The sequence below is a fragment of the Rhinopithecus roxellana genome, chromosome 3, assembly GCF_007565055.1.
Source record: "Rhinopithecus roxellana isolate Shanxi Qingling chromosome 3, ASM756505v1, whole genome shotgun sequence".
In the NCBI taxonomy this organism is placed as follows: Eukaryota; Metazoa; Chordata; class Mammalia; order Primates; family Cercopithecidae; genus Rhinopithecus; species Rhinopithecus roxellana.
The window spans coordinates 69861930-69881513 of NC_044551.1; the positions used below are offsets into that span (position 1 = coordinate 69861930).

At 38.4% G+C, this 19584-nt stretch overlaps 1 protein-coding gene across 9 annotated transcripts in view; it reads right to left on the minus strand.

The window, feature by feature from the left end:
* CPLANE1 (ciliogenesis and planar polarity effector 1) overlaps positions 1–19584 on the minus strand; it is a 156159-nt gene that overhangs the window by 32057 nt on the left and 104518 nt on the right. For 7 of the 9 annotated variants that reach the window (XM_030927508.1, XM_010373440.2, XM_030927505.1 and 4 more), the window contains 3 exons: positions 14370–14623; positions 8779–8866; positions 2866–3030 (listed from right to left, as the gene is read on the minus strand). In XM_030927508.1, coding sequence (XP_030783368.1) covers positions 2866–3030; positions 8779–8866; positions 14370–14623 — 507 coding nt within the window. Of the gene's footprint in view, positions 1–2865; positions 3031–8778; positions 8867–14369; positions 14624–19584 lie in introns of those variants that run through there. The other 2 variants (XR_004056371.1, XR_004056372.1) reach the window with 2 other exon arrangements.

The following is a 19584-nucleotide window of genomic DNA, read 5'->3' on the forward strand; positions in this document are numbered from 1 at the left end:
CATTTTTTTGTAGATATGGGGTCTTGCTGTGTTGCCCAGGCTGGTCTCCAACTACTGAGCTCAATGATTCACCTGCCTTGGCCTCCCAAAGTGCTGAGATTACAGGCATGGGCCATCGCACCCAGCTGGTATAAGATTATTACTTTTCTATCCTGAGTACTCAGTATAATATATGTCAGAAGGTACAACCCTTCTTTGCTTAGTACACAGTTTAGAGTGCTGGAGTGCAATTTACTTTATAAAATATACACAAACAAAAAACAAACCTTTGGTGATCTGAAAGTAATATATTTCAGAAAATATCTTATTTAAATCCAAGGAGCAATTTACCTGTAAGAATGTAACCCAAAATATAATTTTTTGTTGTTGTTGTTTTGTTTTGTTTTGAGACGGAGTCTCGCTCTGTTGCCCAGGCTGGAGTGCAGTGGCCGGATCTCAGGTCACTGCAAGCTCCGCCTCCCGGGTTCACGCCATTCTCCTGCCTCAGCCTCCCAAGTAGCTGGGACTACAGGCGCCTGCCACCTCGCCCGGCTAGTTTTTTTGTATTTTTTTTTAGTAGAGACGGGGTTTCACTGTGTTAGCCAGGATGGTCTCAATCTCCTGACCTCGTGATCCGCCCGTCTCGGCCTCCCAAAGTGCTGGGATTACAGACTTGAGCCACCACGCCCGGCCCAAAATATAATTTTTAAGTCTTGTCCATTATTAACTATATGTTTTCAAAGAAAAACACTTAATCTATTCAATCCTCTATATGTTTAATTCTAAAAACAGAACTGAATTAATTTGGGAAAAGTGTTCTGACATCTCTTCTCAAAAAATATTCCTTAAGATTTTATTATCTTAAGATAAACCAAATCTGTCCTTAAGACTTATACATTCACATGGTTTTAATATGAAATACCTGTTTTCTTGAAAGTACATTGTTCTATTTAATTTATTAACCTCCAAATCAAGCATTTTATTTTTGTTCTCAGAATCTGGGCATCTGTGGGTTCTTAAGGATGACTAATTCAATTAAATAAGAGAGAAATACCTTACATAAATCTAAGGTTAGTGTAATAGTAACAGTACTACCCTTAATAGCTTTTTGCTAGGTAGAAAAAGATATTAATCCTATGTACTTAGAAAAGAGAGGGTCCATTAAAGAGACACTTTCTATCAGTATTTGAGAGGTCCCTACTGGCCTATTCATGAAAAAAAGCTTGAAGGATTCTCTTCCAATACTGACTGGGCTGCATATGGGGAAGTAGATAAGATTAGTGAAGATGGTGACCTCTTGGGTTAAAGGTTGAAGTGTTTGGTAAGTAACAAGTTGCCCTTTCTCCTATTAGTAACCCAGGATCAGTAACCCACGGCCACAGTACCTGTTTACTACCAAGTAAACGTTCTTAAAACATTATGAGATTTATGCATGGACTTTTTTTTTTTTTTAGCTCATCAGCTATTGTTAGCGTTAGGGCATTTTACGTGTGGCCCAAGACAATTCTTCTTCTTCCAATGTGGCGCAGGGAAGCCAAAAGGTTGGAGTCTAGACTTTGATATCAGACCTAGTTATACGTTTGCCTTAGACTCTGGCAACACTAAACAACCATGTTCCCCCTCTCCTCCTCTTTTACCCACCTAGTCACTGAGTACCATCAGTTACTAATTCAAAATGTCTCGTTTCTTCTATTTCTTTCCCATAACACTAGCCAGGCCCTCATTATTTCCCAGGTCAGATTTTAGTAGCCTCCTCAGTGGTCTCTATGCCTCCGTTCTATTTTTCCTCAAAACCTCCTCATTTTACTTCTCTGCCTGGAATTCTCCCATGATTCCCAAGTATAAAATGGAGTGTAAACTTCTCAGATATAATTGGAACCCTCTACCATCTAGCCATACAAATCCTGTTTAACCTCATTTGTCAATCCTACCCCAGAGAAGAGAAGAGAAAAGCTATCAGTGACCAAGAAAATGAAACAAGATTCTGAGATGCTTTATACATGATATTCAGTCTTCACAACTCTGTGAAGTGGAAATTATTATCCCCATATGTTGATGACTAAAACATACATGGCATCTAGAAAGAACTGAGAAAATCATTACAAGATTTAAAGTCAGCTTACTAATAGCTTTTCTTTAAGTAACAGTAATGTCATTCAAAATAGCATTTTTACTATTTATATCACTTTAATAATGGTAATAGAACATATACTAAACACTCAGTAAAATCATTTTAATTGACCATCAATATCTGAGAGAAAAAAACATATTTCCAAGCCACTGTCAGTGATTGAACTGATGTATTTACTATGTCCTATTATTCATAGGATAAAATGTATTCATTAGGACTAAAGAATAGCAGTTTTAATTGCTACCTCCAAATGAAATGAAACAAAAAGTGGCACTAAATCCTTCTAAATCTCAATCTCCTCAACTGTAAAATGGGGATAATAATAGTGTCTACACCTCATAGGTCAGGCTTAAACCAGAATCTACGCATATAAAACAGTGATGTTTGGCACATGGTAGAGGTGCAAGAAAAAATAGATACTATTTTGTTTTCAAATTAAAATTCAAAGTTCTTTTAATTGGAAGAGTTTTAATTTTTCAATTTTTGTAAAAGTCAACTATTATAGTAATTCCAGTTGCTATATATTTCATATTAATAAGTTACACCAAGATATGATACATGATTGCATTATGTTTTATGAAGGTGACAAGATGTCACAGTTCTTCATGTGAATAGCAAGTTTTAACTTTCCTTCCCCTAAAATATTACAAAATGACTTCACAAACCTTTCATAACTGTATTTCCAGTAAATCACATTCAGTAACATTATAATGGAGAATAAGAGTATGTGTAAATGAAAAAGTGAAGAACAATACCAGGAGAAGTAGTATTCTGATCACTGGAAAGGCTGACAGCTGAATCGGCAGTAGGAAACACACGGGTTTTCTGACCAGAATAATTTTCCGTTATTGAAAATTCAGGTTCTGAAGTCTCCTTTTTGTCACTTTGATCTTCTTCATCCATATGTGTCAAAAAACGCACTAATCCAGAGTATATATTACAATTAAAATAAAATAGTAGAGAAAAAAAGATCACATGGAAAAGACAACAATTGCTAATACTTCCAACTGGCAACATAGATATTAGAAGTTTACCACATATTATGCTGATAGCTTTCTACTGTATGATGAATTTAATAAAAAATTTGAAGTTAAAGCTCTCCCACAGTAAATAAACCATAAAATTTATTATCAACTTCATTAAATGTGGCAGACTGAGCTGAAGTACACAGGCCTATGCCCTTCCATAAAAACACAGACATGCTAAATTACAAAAAAAAAAAAAATATTTAATATACAACTAATCTTTCTAAACAGAGAAATCCCCTGGTGCCAGAAAAGAAAAAGGAACTCAAAGCTGGAGCAATAAGCGGGCAATGATGCTAGGATAGTCTACTGAGGAATAGGAGATGTGGTTTCTGCAGACTGCAATGAGGGAAAAACTGAGCTACCTTCATTTATCTTAGAGCACTGAAGGACAGCTTTGTCCATAAAATAGGAATAAGAAAATCTCTCCCCTGGTGAAACAGCAAATAAGTTTTCTATCTGCATGGACAGTAGCTGAGAGAAAAATAAAAGTCAACTTTGAGAAATCAAAATCTCTGACTTGCCACAAGCATGAACAGGGTCTGAATTTCTACCATCAATACAGTACAGCAACCCCAAGTGAAGAAATGTACACTAAAATTTGTTTCAATTTTTTCCTACGTTGTTCAATGATAGCAAAAAGCAAATGCAAAACTACTCCAAAGACAAATACATATAATCTAGCAGAACTTCTACTAATCATAAGCCCATGATAAAAAATTACAAATCACACAAAGGAACAACCAATCATGAAAGAGAGTCAGTATGCAGATTCAATAATTGATAATGTGCACATATGAAATACAACAATCAGAAAAGGTTAGTCATAAAACATGACTAAAATTATTAAACAGATAAAGCATAGGAACAGCAATAAAAAAAACAGGACAGGACATCCAAAGAGCAGATAGATCTGAAAAAGAAATAAATATAACTTCTAGATATTAAATGTAGCCACCAAAATTAAAATCATAATGAATAGCTAAAACAGCAAAGACATAGCAAAAAAGAGAATTAGTAAACTAAAAGACAGATCTGAGGAAATCATCCTGAGTGCACCACTGATAAAGGGAGGAAATTATGCAGAAGAGGTTAAAAGAGATAAGGAGGCCAGGTGTGGTGGCTCACACCTGTAATCCCAGCATTTTGGGAGGCCGAGGTGGGTGGATCACCTGAGGTCAGGAGTTCGAGACTGGCCTGACCAAAATGGAGAAACCCTGTCTCTACTACAAATACAAAAAATTTGCCAGGGGTGGTGGCACATGCCCGTAATCGCAGCTACTCAGAAAGCTGAGGCAGGAGAACCACTTGAACCCGTGAGGTGGGGGTTGCGGTGAGCTGAGATCACGTCATTGCACTCCAGCCTAGACAACAAGAGCGAAACTCTGTCTCCAAAAAAAAAAAAAAAAAAAAAAAAAAAGATATAAGTAACAGAGTGAGAAGGTCCAACACACCTCTAATAGGTGTTTTAGAAAGAAAAGAAAAAATGGGGAGGAAGCAGTACTTCAAAATATTATGGGTGAAAAGTACCCAAAGTTAAATCTTAATACTAAAGAATCATTCCTAGTCCAATAGAAGGTAAATAAAAGAAATATGGCTGGGCCCGGTGGCTCACACCTGCAATCCCAGCACTTTGGGAGGCCAAGGCGGGTGGATCACAAGATCAGGAGATGGAGACCATCCTGGCTAACACAGGGAAACTCCGTGTCTACTAAAAATACAAAAAATTAGCCAGGCATGGTGGCAGGCGCCTGTAGTCCCAGCTACTCGGGAGGCTGAGGCAGAGTATTGCTTGAACCCGGGAGGCAGAGGCTGCAGTGAGCTGAGATCATGCCACTGCACTCTGACAGAGTGAGACTCCATCTCAAAAAACAATAAAAAAAAAAGAAGTGGATGCAAAAAGCAACTGTGGGCAACAATAGCAGAGAAGAGAAAATATCAGAGAGCATCTCAGGCAATAAAAGGTGTCATGAAACTTGTTTTGGTTTTATACATTTGTTGCCTACATATTTACATTATTTAAATTAGAAATTTTAAAATGAAGTAATTTGTTGGCAAAGAAAATGACAAATATGGAGAAATCCTAACTAAGCACTGACTTAAAAAATAAAAGGCAAGGGGAACTAAATGGGAGGGTTAAAAACAGAGTAGATCTACAAATATTTGAAAACAGTATCAGAGGCTGGGTCGGTGGCTCACACCTGTAATCTCAACACTTTGGGAGGCCGAGACGGGCGGATCACAAGGTCAAGAGATTGAGACCATCCTGGCCAACATGGTGAAACCCCATCTCTACTGAAAATAGAAAAAATTAGCTGGGCGTGGTGGTGTGCACCTGTAGTCCCAGCTACTTGGGAGGCTGAGGCAGGAAAATTGCTTGAACCTGGGAGGCGGTGGTTGTAGTGAGCTGAGATCACACCACTGCACTCTCCATCCTGGGCCACAGTGCGAGACTCTCAAAAACAAACAAACAAACAAACAAACAAAAAAACAGTATCAGAGAAGATGGAGGGAACAAATCAGTGCTAAAAAGGTCTAAAGTCCTTATATTGTTTGGGAGGTAGATATATTCACCTTAATTTAAAAAGAAAAAACTTTTGAGATGGTGTCTCACTATGTTGTCCAGGTTGGAGTGTAGTGGCTATTCATAGGTGTGATGATAGCATACTACAATCTTTAATTCTTGGGCTCGAGTGATCCTCCCACCTCAGCCTCCCGAATAGCTGGGACTACAGGTATGCACCACCATGTCCAACTTCACCTTAAATTTTAAATCAACTATGAATGTTAAAAATTCAAGAATAACCACTAAAAATTAAAAATCAAATGTATAATTTCTGAATCAATACAGTAGGAAAGACAGAATATAGAAAACTCAATCCAATAAAAGGCAAAAAAGAGGAACAAAAAATAAAGGAAAAAAATGGCAAAAAAAACCCCATGAAATAAGATATTAGAAACAAGCACAAATATATCAGTAAATACAATAAATGAAGACTGATTATGCTTGCTGGTTAAAAAAGATTGTCTAGGTCGGGCACGGTGGCTCAAGCCTGTAATCCCAGCACTTTGGGAGGCCGAGACGGGCGGACCACGAGGGGAGGAGATCGAGACCATCCTGGCTAAAACGGTGAAACCCTGTCTCTACTAAAAAATACAAAAAAAACTAGCCGGGTGAGGTGGCGGGCGCCTGTAGTCCCAGCTACTGGGGAGGCTAAGGCAGGAGAATGGCGTAAACCCGGGAGGCGGAGCTTGCAGTGAGCCGAGATCGCGCCACTGCACTCCAGCCTTGGAGACAGAGCGAGACTCCGTCTCAAAAAAATAAAAAATAAAAAAATAAGAAAAAAATAAAAAAATTGTCTAATTATTTAAAGGAATGAAATCTTGGTAGATGCTGGACACAACTACAACATAATCAAACAGCCTGAAAGTAAAGGGATATCCAATTTACAAGAAATACAGAGGAGAAAACAACACATTAAATGACATCACAGAGACTCAATTAGCAAAACTCAGACTCTGAAAAACACTTCAGAACAAATATCTTGTTTCTTCAACAAAGAAAACTTCAAGGAAGAAAGAGCAGAGAAGGAACCCAGAAGTAAAGAGACTTACAAGCCATCAACCAATGGCCACATATAGATCTTACCTGGGTTCCAACTATAATAATTAAGAAGTTTTTTTTGTTTTTTTTGTTTTTTGAGATGGAGTCTCGCTCTGTTGCCCAGGCTGGAGTGCAGTGGCATGATCTCGGCTCACTGCAACCTCTGCCTCCTGGGCTTCAAGCAATTCTCCTGCCTCAGCCTCCTGAGTAGCTGGGACTATAGGTGCCCACCACCACACCAGGCTAATTTTTGTATTTTTAGTAGAGACAGGGTTTCACCATATTGGCCAGGCTGGTTTTAAACTCCTGATCTTGTGATCCGCCTGCCTCAGCCTCCCAAAGTGCTGGGATTACAGATGTGAGAAACCATACCCGGCCTAAAAAGCTATTTTTTGAAACAAGACAACTGGCAACATTTGAACCCTGATTAGATATATAAGTATATTAAGAATTTTTTAAAGGAGTGCCAATATTATTGTGCTTATATTTTAAAAATGGACCTGATCTTTTAGAGATACATATAAAATATTTATATATAAAATAACGTGCTGTCTGGGTTTCACTTCAAAATAATCAAGAAAAAGGTGGGAAGAGTGGGTGGGTGTGGGTAGGTGTTTAGGTAAAAAATGGATTGGCCATGAGTTGATAATGATTAAAGTTTGTTGTTGAGTATGTGAAAGTTAATTGTATGATTCTGTCTTCTATTAAAATAGCATAGAAATTTTACATAAAATTTTAAAAAATAAAACATATCAAAAAGTTATACCAGAACACAGGGGTAGTAATGTTCATATTAAACAAAATTGACTATAAGTCAAAAAGGATTATTGGGAATAATTACTTAATGATAAAAGAGACAAAATCCAACAAGAAATATAACAACCCTGAACTATTTTCACCTTATAGCCTTAAGATGAATGTAACAGATTTACAAGGATAAATAATTCCATAATCACTATGGGTAATTTTTAATGCAACCTTCTGAGAAATTAATGGATCAAGCTGACTAAAGAAACAGAAAAAATATAAAAAGCTGGACAATACAATTTAGAAGCTTGACCAAAGGGAGATATATACACATACAATACATACAACCAACAGAAAATGTTTGGTCTCTTCAGATAAATGTGGAACACAACGTAAAAACTGACTATCCTCAGCCACAAGGAAAATCTTAACAAATTTCTAAGATTTTATATCATCATACACATCAGCTAATCAAAATACAATGAAAGTGGAAATCAACCACAAAAACATAGCCCTGTATATTAGAATCCTTAATATTTAGAAGCTAAAAACTCCTTTCACAAGCTAAAGAAATCATAATGCGAACTACAAACTATGTAGACCTGAACAACACCAGATGATGATAAGTAGGTCCATGCAGGACCATATTCAGCCTCAATTACACATATTAGAAAACAAGAAAAAATAAAGTTAGAAAAAAACCAACAAGTTAATCCCCCCCAAATAGAAGACATAATAAAGATTAATGAAAAAGGAAACTGAGAAACAAAGAGAATTAACAAACACTGGTTTTTGAAAAGACTGACAAGACTGAATGAGAAAACACAGGTATAAACTACACACACAGTAGAAAGTAAAAACAAATTCATTCTTTCAATAAAAAATGAAAAAACTTAATACCTCACCACTGCCTGGCCATTTTACTAGAACCTCAAATTCCAGCTCAGCTGATGATCACAGACAAACAGCAACCTCAGCACAAAGTTCTGTGCAATCCTCAGCACTATGAGGCCAATGGCTTGGAATCCACAAAAACTGAGCTCCAGGCCACACTTGCCCCATGCTGGTATGAAATCCAGAGGAGGTTACTGCCTTCTCAAAAAAAAAAAAGGCTTTGAGGTGGAAGCTAATCACATTATAAAAAAAATAATCCTTATCTAAAAACTGGGAAGCTGATGAGTTAAGCTCACATATGAAAACTATTCCTACTTCTGGCACTCCACAAAGCAATGTTTATTCTTTCAGGTCAACTAAAGCAAGACTTCAGCCAGTCCCTGTCAGCCCCTACAAACCTTCTTCAGAAATGCTAATGGTTTTTGAGGCTAATGTTTTTTTGAATTCAGGGCCAGAAGAGAATTCAATGTGATCCACTGGTCCAATCTGTAGAAAAAACACACACGACAAAACAATGGTAATACTTTGATAATTTCAAAATAACAAACAAGTTTTTGTAAGTTTTAAACACTTGCATTAATGCAAAAGTAAAAGAAATGGGATTAAATCCAATATAACCTAAATGGTAGGGATCGATAAAGCAGAGGAAATTTTTACTTATTTGTAGCTTAACTGAGTTATAAACTTTTAAGAGGCTCAGGAAAATTGTATCATAAAATTTTAGAATGAAGAAGAACCTTAATTACCATCTAGATAAACTCATATTAAAAAGGAGAGAACAAAGCCCAGAGAGAGTCAATGACTTTTTTAGTGGCATGACACGGTCAATTCAAGTCTTCAAGACTACTTACTACTCAGTGTCTGCCCAGAGTATCCCTGGGCCTCTTCCAGGACTCTAAGCTGTTTTCTTAGCCAAGTGAAGATGTTTGTATTTATGTGTACATTATAACAATGTGAGAGCATTTTTTAAAAATATACCAAACCTGCTGGGCCCAGTGGCTCACACCTGTAATCCCAGCACTTTGGGAGGGTGAAGCAGGCAGATCACTTGAGGTCAGGAGTTTGAGACCAGCCTAACCAACATGGCAAAAACCCGTCTCTACTAAAAATACAAAAATTAGGTGGGCATGGTGGCAGGTGCCTGTAATCCCAGCTACTCAGGAGGCTAAGGCAGGAGAATTGCTTCAACCTGGGAGGCAGAGGTTGCAGTGAGCCAAGATTGCACCACTGCACTCCAGCCTGGATGACACAGTGAGACTCCATCTCAAAAATAAATTAAATAAATAAATTGTGTGTGTGTGTATACAAAATTAACGTTATTTCCTTCAAAGTGGTCATTTTAGAAGACTAAATACCCTCTTTTTCTCTGGGAGATATGTTCCAAGACCCCCAGTGGATGCCTGAAACCGTGGGTAGTACCGAACCTTATTTATAGCTGTCCCTTAGTATCCATGAGGGATTGGCTCCTGACGTCAAAATCCACAGACACTCAAGTTCCTTATATAAAATGGTGCAGTATTTGCATATAACCTATACACATTCTCCCATATACTTTAAATAATCTCTAGATTACTTACAATATCTAATACAACGTAAATGTTAAATATTAATAGTTGTTATGACATATTGTTTAGGAATGACAAGAAAAAACTCTGTACGTGTTCAGTACAGATGCAACCATCCTTTTTGTTTTTATTAAATATTTTCAATCCACACTTGGTTGAACTGTCAGATGCAGAACCCATGGATATAGAGCGCCAATTGTATACTATGTTTTTTCCTATGCATACATACCTATGATAAAGCTTAATTCATCAATTAGGCACAGTAAGAGATTAATAATTGCTAAGAATAAGATTGAATGATTATAACAATATACTGTAATCAAAGTTATGTGAATGTGATTTCTTTCTGTCTCTCAAAATATCTTCTTATACTGTACAGAGGGTAACAGAAACCTCAGAAAACAAAACTGCAAATAAGAGGGGACTACTGTACTTAGGGGCTCTGAGCAAATGCTTTTGGAACTCTTCCTTTGAAATTGTCTCCCAACCTTCTGCCACAATTATAAATAACTGTTCTAGTGGTGAATCTTTAGTATGTTAATATGATTTTATTAGTGCCAGAATCAAAACTAAGATAGCAAAAACAACCATTAAACAAATATTTATTAAATGCCACCCTGTGTAGCAAAAGACATTGTCCCTACCTTCAAGTCTTAAAAGGCTTGAGAGAGGAGCCCTATCAGAATTTTTGAGAGCCTTTTCAAAATGCCATGCCATCTCCACCTCCCCAGCAGATTCCGCAGGGATAGAATGTATACTCTGAAAAAGCATCTGAGTGATCTTGACAGGCACAGGAGTTCAAATGCTTAATGGACAGGAGTCCATTAAGCATTAAGATATGTGGAAATTCCCTCCTGCAACTCCTGCTTTGGCTGGCTTTCTCCTGAGTCTCTTGTGACTTCAGACTGTTATCAAGTCTTGTTGAATCCTCATCCTTACAAGGCAGTGTTTCTACAAGATTCTTTGCCCTCTTCTTTTCTCCTCTATGTGCTCTCTGAGGAGCGCCTATGCTATCATGATTTGAACTTCCTCCTGATTACTGAACTTCCTCCTAACTGATTACTCCAAAATCTGTAACTTCAGCCCAGTTGTAGTTCCTCAGCTGCTTCTGAGGAACTACCTACTTATCTCACAGCACCTCAAATTTGTCATGTCCCTGATAGAAATCATTGTGCTTCCCTCCCCCAACACACACACACACACACACACACACACACACACACACACACCCCTCTTCCTCTTCCTTACTTTGGAAAATGGCTCCACCATTCACCCAGGCTGGAATCTGGACGCCACTGTGAATCTCTGTTGTCTTCTTCACCTTCCCACGGCTTATCAATCTCTAAGTCCTATTAATGCCTTCCCTCCATTCTTACCGCTCAAATTCAGGCACATTGTTATTTCCTGCCATAGATATTTAATGGATCTCAAACACTTACCAGTGGACCTGATATAGAGCTAGCAGCATAAGAATCATTTGTGAAGCTTGTTAATAACACAGATTCCTGGGCTCTAACCAGACCTACTTAAAATCAGAATTTCAGGGAAATGGGGCCCAGAAATTTGCATTCTTAACAAGTTTCCTAGATGATTCTAATGCGCAGTCAGATGTGGAACCACTGTAACCCATGTGGTCTCCTTGTTCCCAGACTTATCCTTTCCAATCTACCCTCCACATTACTGTCTGCATATCTGATCATCTCCCTTCACTGTTTAAAATACTTCTGTGGTTTCCCACTACCTGCTTATAGGATAAAATCCCAATGGCTTGACATAGTAAATGCTTTCTGTTCCTCCTTGTCTCCCCTCTCCTACCTCTACTGACAAATGTCTTAAAGTCCAATCCCACTAACTTCTACCTCTAAGTAATGCTCTTACAGCTCCCCAAACACTATGCCATTTGGTACCTTTCTCCTTTGCTCACAATATTTTGTCAGTCTTTCCTTAATTAGCTGATGAATACCAATTCATTACCAGCTCGAGTCACCACTACAAAGCCTTCTTTGATGCCACAGCTTCACTTACCCCATCTAGTCACAACACGCCAGGCATATCTATGTGCCTCATTAGACCCAGTATGTATGTATTTATTGGTAAATACATCTATCTTCTTTTATTAGATTTTACACTCCTTGAGAGTAGGTACTATGCCTTATTTATCTTTCTATTCCTGGAATTTAGCACAGGGCCTAATATGCAGTAGATGCTCAATAAATGTTTGTTGAAGGAATTAATGATTCATGAACTCTTCTGAAAGTGAACAAACCAGGATCAAGACTAGATTTGGGTATAATCAAGTATCTGGCTGTAGATAATGAATACTAAACTAGCTCAAAGGCAATTTCAAAAGAGATTCTTTGAAGTAAGGAGTTCCAACAACTGCTTTGATGCTGAACATTTATTTGGATGTGAAGATCTAAATCTGGGTTTAAAAAAAAAACAGAAAGCAGGCCAGGTGCAGTGGCTCACGCCTGTAATCCCAGTACTTTGGGAGGCTGAGGTGGGAGGATCATTTGGGCCCAGGAGTTAGAGACTGGCCTGGGCAACATGGTGAAACCCCAAATCTACCCCCTAAAAGAGAGGAAAGCAACCAAATAAGCATCATAATATCATTACTTAGTATTAATATTTTTACTTAGTCGTAGTCCTGCCTCATATGCTTTCAGTATAGTTTCACATATGCTTAATCTTAATTTTTAAATGTGTTAAATGTTTGGATTAAAGGTGTACTATAAACCTAATAAATACATTTTTTAAATGTCAACACACTAGCAAACTGGAATATTTGTAAGTTAAGTCAATAACAGAATTCTTATCCTGCAGACTATTTTGCATTTCCCAATATTAGACTTTAAGACATTTAACTTTGTTTTTTGTTTTTTTAAGAGGCAGGGCCTTGCTCTGACACCCAGGTTACAGTGCAGTGGCACAATGATAGCTTACTGCAGCCTTGAACTCCTGGGCTCAAGTGATCCTCCCACCTCAGCCTCCCAAGTAGCTAGGACTAAAGGTGCACACCACCATGCCCGACTTACTATTATTTTTATGGAGATGAGGTCTCGCTATGTTGCCTGGGCTGATCTCAAACTCCTGGCCTCAAGTACCCAACCATGGTCTCATTTAACCAATTATTTGTAACATAATATTTGTTCTCTAATCTTTTTGATATAAATTGCTCTTCTTTTAAAAAAAAGGACAAAATGTGCAAAATAATTTTTGAGACTTCCTATTTTATTTAACTGTCATTATATATAAACATTAATTTATTTTGTATGTCTACCTTTTAAAGATATAGAAAACTAGGCTGGTATGGCGGCTCACATCTATAATCCCAGCACTTTTGGAGGCCAAGGCAAGACTGTTTGAGGCCAAGAATTCGAGGCTAGTTTGAGCAACATAGGGAGAACTTATCTCCACGAAAAAATTTTAAAAACTTAGCTGGGAGTGGTGGTGCACACCTATAGTCCCAGGTACTCAGGAGGCTGAGATGGGAGGATTGCTTGAACCTGGGAGATTGAGGCTGCTGTGAGTCATGATCGCGTCACTGCACTCCAGCCTGGATAACAGAGCAAGACTATGACTCAAGAATAAAAAGAAAAAAAGATATGAAAAATTTCTAAGGAACTGACTACTAACTCTCTTATAAAAATATTTAAAAGAAACTCACAAAAACTCCAAATAGAAGGACAATAATATTTATAAAAGTATAAAAATCTTTCAGAAGAAAATGATAATTATAAGCGGGGTTCCTTTAAAATCAATTCTAGTTTTGTAATTCACATATTCCTTTTCTTGATAGGAAGCATGGGTTTACTTCATTTTTGTGTGGGAGGACTCTAGAAAAAGCTTTATTTAGAGCAGATCAGCTGAATAGCCCTATATCTACAGAAGAAACTAAATTTATACTTTAAAATGTCCCAACAAACAAAGCTTTAAGCATCTTCAGTGAAGATGGCTTCACTGAATTGTACCGAACATTTAAGGAAGAAATAGTACCAATCCTATAAAAAATTTTCCAAAATATAGAAGAGAGGGTAATATTTTCCAACTCATTTTATGATAATAGCATTATACATGGGTTTACTTCTTAAAGGTAATGGTTCTCAACTGAGGGTGATTTTGGCTCCCAGGGAACATTTGGCATTATCTGGAGACATTTTTGACTGTTACAACTAGGAAGCAGTGCCACTGGAAACCAGTGGGTAAAGACCAGGGATGCTGCCAAATATTCTACAACACATGGGGCAGTCCCCCACAACAAAGAATTATCTGGCTCAAATGTCGATAGTGCCGAGGTTGATAAACCCTAGCTTAAAGAAAATAAACTTCTCATTATTCTGAAAAATCAAGTATCCAAAGTTATATCACACTACAAATCTAATAATTCAGTTGCAAACAAAAAACTAAAAATAAAGGTAGTCTACCTTATCACAATGTAGATCTAGCACTTCAGGTTTGGGGAAATCCTGCTCTATCTTTTCAGCAATGTTCTGTATTGCTAGCAACTGCTTGTCAATTTTCTGAAGCTTAGCAGTAAGATGCTCTAGTCGGTGAGCTGCAAAGCTTGGTGCAGGGCGAGCTGCAGAGACACCTTGCAGCTGTTTCCACAACAGATAATCTTCCGCAGAGTCTGACTTCGTGCTCTGTCCTTTGAATTGGAACTCTGGTTTTGGCAGATCTAAATATTAATAAGAGTAAAAGCAGAATTGATTATAATTAAAGAAGAGGTATTATTGATGATCTCATTTTTTGATGACTTCATTTTAAACCAGCACAACACTACTTTCCAAATCAGTTTTAATTAAATATACCTAAAAATTCCTTTTCAGCTTCTTGATTTCTGGGGTAAGAATACATAAATTACTACCACAAAGTTCTACACACAAGGAAAGTCTGAATATTACTTTCATTCCTTGCTACAAACATACACTTCATCAAAAAGCAAATTTAATATTTTTAATGACTTTTTCAAATTCTACTTGAAAACCAAAAACATCACACATTAAAAGCTGGCCCCAATATTGGCTATTACTGACTTTATATGGGATCTCAGGCAAACGTTAAACTTCCTAAAACCAAAATCAAAGCCAATGACTCTTCTTCTTCTTAAATTCAGTTGATTCTTCTGCCAAATTTGCAACACCTTTTTTTTTTTTTTTTTTTTAAGAGCCTCGCTCTGTCACCCAGGCTGGTCTCGAACTCCTGGGCTCAAGCAATCCTCCCACCTCAGTCTCAGGAAGTGCTGGATTACAGGCGTGAGCGCCTGCACCTGGTCTGCAACACCTTTTTTAAATGCACTCTTCTTCTGATGTCTGGGTCTCCTCTGGCCTGTATTGCTCATACTTCTGCTGCCATCCATTCCTTTTACCCGTCAGTACTTCCTGGGCTGTCAGCCTGAACTCACTTCTCTACTTACTCTTCCCACTTTCTCTGAGTTATGTCATTGATGAAAGATGACTCCCAAATCCATATGGCAGTCTTTTTTAGCTCCAGCTCCTCATATCCTGAACATACCAGTTAGGTTGTCCCATAAGCACATAAAAATGAATTCATTGCTTCTGCCCCTCCAAATTGCTCCCTCTTCCTTGTTCCGCAGCTCAGCAAACAGCACCACCATTCAGTTTCCCAAACCAGAGACCAGAAAGTCACTTGAGGCTCCGTTCTTTCCCTTAGATCCAAAGTGACAAGTACTGATGATTCAACCTGCTAAATGCCTGCATTCTTAATACCACTACTTGGCTGAAGCTTTCACAATAAATAGACCCCAAATCATATCACTATCTGTAATTTATCTCTATCCTATCTAGTCCATCTTCCACACCAGGTCCAGAGAGATCTTTTAAAAACAGAAATCACGTTCCTTTTCTGTCCAAAACTCTTCAGTGTGTCTCCAATGCCTTCACCTTAAAAGTCCAAATGCCTCCATATGACAGACAATGGCACACATAATCTTTCCACTATCTACCTCTCCAGCTTCATCTCTTGCTATTTCTTTAAACAAACAAACAAAATACTACTCCGTTTGACTCCACGCATAATGAACTTTAATTTTCTTTTCTTTTCTTTGAGACATGGTCTCACTCTAGCACCCAGGCTGGAGTGCAGTGATGAGATCTTGGTTTACTGCAACCTCTGCCTCCTGGACTCAAGCGATCCTCCTGCCTCAGCCTCTCGAGTAATGGGAATACAGGTGTGTGCCACAACACCTGGCTAATTTTTCTATTTCTTGTAGAGACAGGGTCTCACTATGTTGCCAAGGCCGGTCTCAAACTCCTGAGCTCAAGCAATCCACCCACCTTAGCCTCCCAAAGTGCTGGGATTATAGGCGTGAGCCACCACACCCAGCCCAACTTTAATTTTCTCAAACTAAAAAAGTTCCATTAACTTACTGCAAAATCTATTCTGTCTGTCTGAAGGCCCATTCTCTCACTAAAACCTACTTTCCTTTAAGATTCCATTTAGGTGTCTCTCCTCCAAATAGCCCCAATCATCCCCCGAGATGGATTCCATGCTGTCTTACCCAAGAATTTCATTCATCCCGTCACTGCAGAACTTACCAAGCAGTATCATAATCATCTTTTTATATGTCTGTCTTTCCTTTCCCCTGTAGGCATGCCCGCAGACTGAGAGCCTGGTGTTTCTCTCTTCTTTAGCCCTGGTATATGGTCTTTAACTTCATGTTTATTGAATGAAGAGTCAGTCAAATGAAGATTATGATGCCTGCCCTACCTAACTTACGCGTTTTGTGAAGATCACATAATGTGGCAAAGTACTTTGAAAAAATGTGAACTACTAAAAAAATATAAATAGTGCTTATTATATTTCAGTCCCAGTCTAAGATGAACCTTCCCATGATAAGACAATAGTAAATGGCAACATTGGCAATGGCAGTTATATAGTATTTCCCTACCTGTTCTGGCCCTACCCTTTTTAGCTTGACTCTCACAGTACTTTACATCTATCTATCCCTGTTTCTCAGCAGCCTGAAGCATCAGCTTCAATCACTCTCAGGAAAGAATGTGATGCATACAAACTTCCAAGTGGAAAATACAGCAAAAGAGAAGTACATGCTCAAAACCCAGAACGTCCTCAATATATAATGAAACTAGCTTCCCTTTCTCTGGAGAACCTGTTCCGCTTCCACTGACTCATAGAGAAATCACCCATCCAAGAATGTTAAACACTGAGTTCCACTGACCCTGCAATGCTCTTTCTAGGCCCAGCAAAACTCTGCTTGCTATTACTGATGATATTCCTAATAAGAGATGACTTCCAAAATAAGATGCTACTGTCATTCAAAAAATAATGAGCAGGTCTCACTAAAACAGAAATTTATTGTTTGTTTGGCTTTTTGTTGTAGGCATCTAGTGACCTTGTCCCTCCCTTCTCCTCACCTTTTCCTGTAATGTAAATCCCAGTCAACTCTAATGTGTGACTATATTCTGAGTTTCTAAAGCATATTATGGGCCAGGCGCGGTGGCTCACATCTGTAATCTCAGCACTTTGAGAGGCTGAGGTGGGTGGATCATGAGGTCAGGAGTTCAAGACCAGCCTGACCAACATGGCAAAACCTTACCTCTACTAAAAATATAAAAACTAGTCTAGTGTAGTGGCACATGCCTGTAGTACCAGCTATTCGGGAAGCTGAGGCATGAGAGTCACTTGAACCTGGGAGGCAGAGGTTGCAGTGAGCCGAGATTACACCACTGCACTCCAGCCTGTGTGACACAGTGAGACTCTATCTCAAAAAATAAAATAAAATAAAATAAAATATATTATGTAAAACGACAGAATTTAATTTCAAAATATAAAACTTTTCCTTTTAAAGTTCTTCTCGGTAATTAGAGTACAAGGGTCCACTGATAAATTTTTGCAACCAGGCATTCTCCCCCTGTAAGGAAACTCCAAAAGGTTGATTATAAACCCAGTCTCATTGATAAATGAAATTAATCTGTAGCTTATGGTCGTTTGAAATGCTGGCCTAAGATACTCAGGAGTCACAGAGAGAAAAATCTACTTCCTGTCTGCCAGAACTTCAAAAGTTGATTGGCATGAAAATGAAGGGAAACTAACAGGGTACATAAGCAGCCACAGACACTTGGCTAGATGTACTTCATGACAACCCTCTAAGGTGTGTCCTACAGACATACAACTGAGGATCAAAGAAAGTTAATTGATTTGTAAAACGTATCTAAGCTATTAAGTGACAGAGCTGGGATTCAAATCCAGGTCTGTTCTATTTGAATCTAAAAGCCAGGCTCTGTTCACTTTCCCACATACCTCCCCCGTCTGAAAGATTGCTAGCTTCATACGTCCTCCATTCACCACCCATGCACCTTAGCAGCCCCATGACAGGAGAGAGAAGATGAAGGCTTTAAAATCTGAAATGCTGGTAGTTGTTTGTACATGCAGCTGTGATACACATGCCCTAACACATCCTAACCCATCCCTTCCTTGCTCCTCATGTCTCCTGAGTGCCCACTGTCATTATATAATAATCAGGTAGAGCTAGACTCTGTGCCCAAGCATCTTGCAACCACAGGGCTGGCTATGTCCATACCTCACAACCACTGTGGAACCTAGGGGAGACTTAGGTCTCTGCTGCAGGAAGTCTGATTGCATATTGGATTAACCTAACCAGTCACAGGATGCAGTAGCTTCAGGTTGTGGAGGGATATTCTTCTAGGCTGGTGTGGTGGCTCATGCCTGTAATCCCAGTACTTTGGGAGGCTGAGGTGGGAGGATCACTTCAGACCAGGAGTTTAAGACCAACCTGGGCAACATAGTGAGACCCTGTCTCTATAAAAAAATTTTTTTAATTAGCTAGGCATGGTGGTGTCTGCCTGTAATTCTAGCTACTTGGGAGGCTGAGGCAGGAGGATCCCTTGAGCCCAGGAGTTCGAGGCTACAGTGAACTATGATCGCACCACTGTACCCCAGTCTGAACAATTCAGCAAGATTCTGTCTCTAAAACACAACAACAATACACACATATATATGTATTTTATTTAAAAATTTAAATATATATAGTCTTCTAAATCTTGTAAAAAGTTACCATAATGCAACCTGACTATAAAACTGAATATTTATAAATACTATTGAATTGCGTACACCTGGCCACAAAGATGGAAACAACAGACACTGAGGACTACGAGACGGACAGGGAGGGAGGAAGGTAAGGGATGAAAAACTACCTATTGGGTACTATGCTCACCACCTGGGTGATGGGTCCAATCATACCCTAAACCTTAGCATCATGCAATATACCTAGGTAACAAACCTGTACATGTGTCCCGAATTTGAAATAAAAGTTGGGAAAAAAAATACTGTTGGCTACCATGCCTGTTTATTTTCGGTGTGCTATTTGATAATTTCCCACCTTTTACAATATAAGAATTGCTTTTTAACATCAAAACACTCATGAACTCACACAGAATATTTATTTTTAGCCTTATTGAGAAAAGACATATGCATAAACAGATTTGTGACTTTTTACAAAATATCCATGGGTCCCAGCTTTAGAATCATGTCTCTACTTCATTTACCTATTTGCCCCCATGCTCCTTGGCAAGGGACAACTCTTTTTCTGGTTTATTTTGCAATTACCAAATTTTGCTGCTTGTTTCCAATATAACAGTA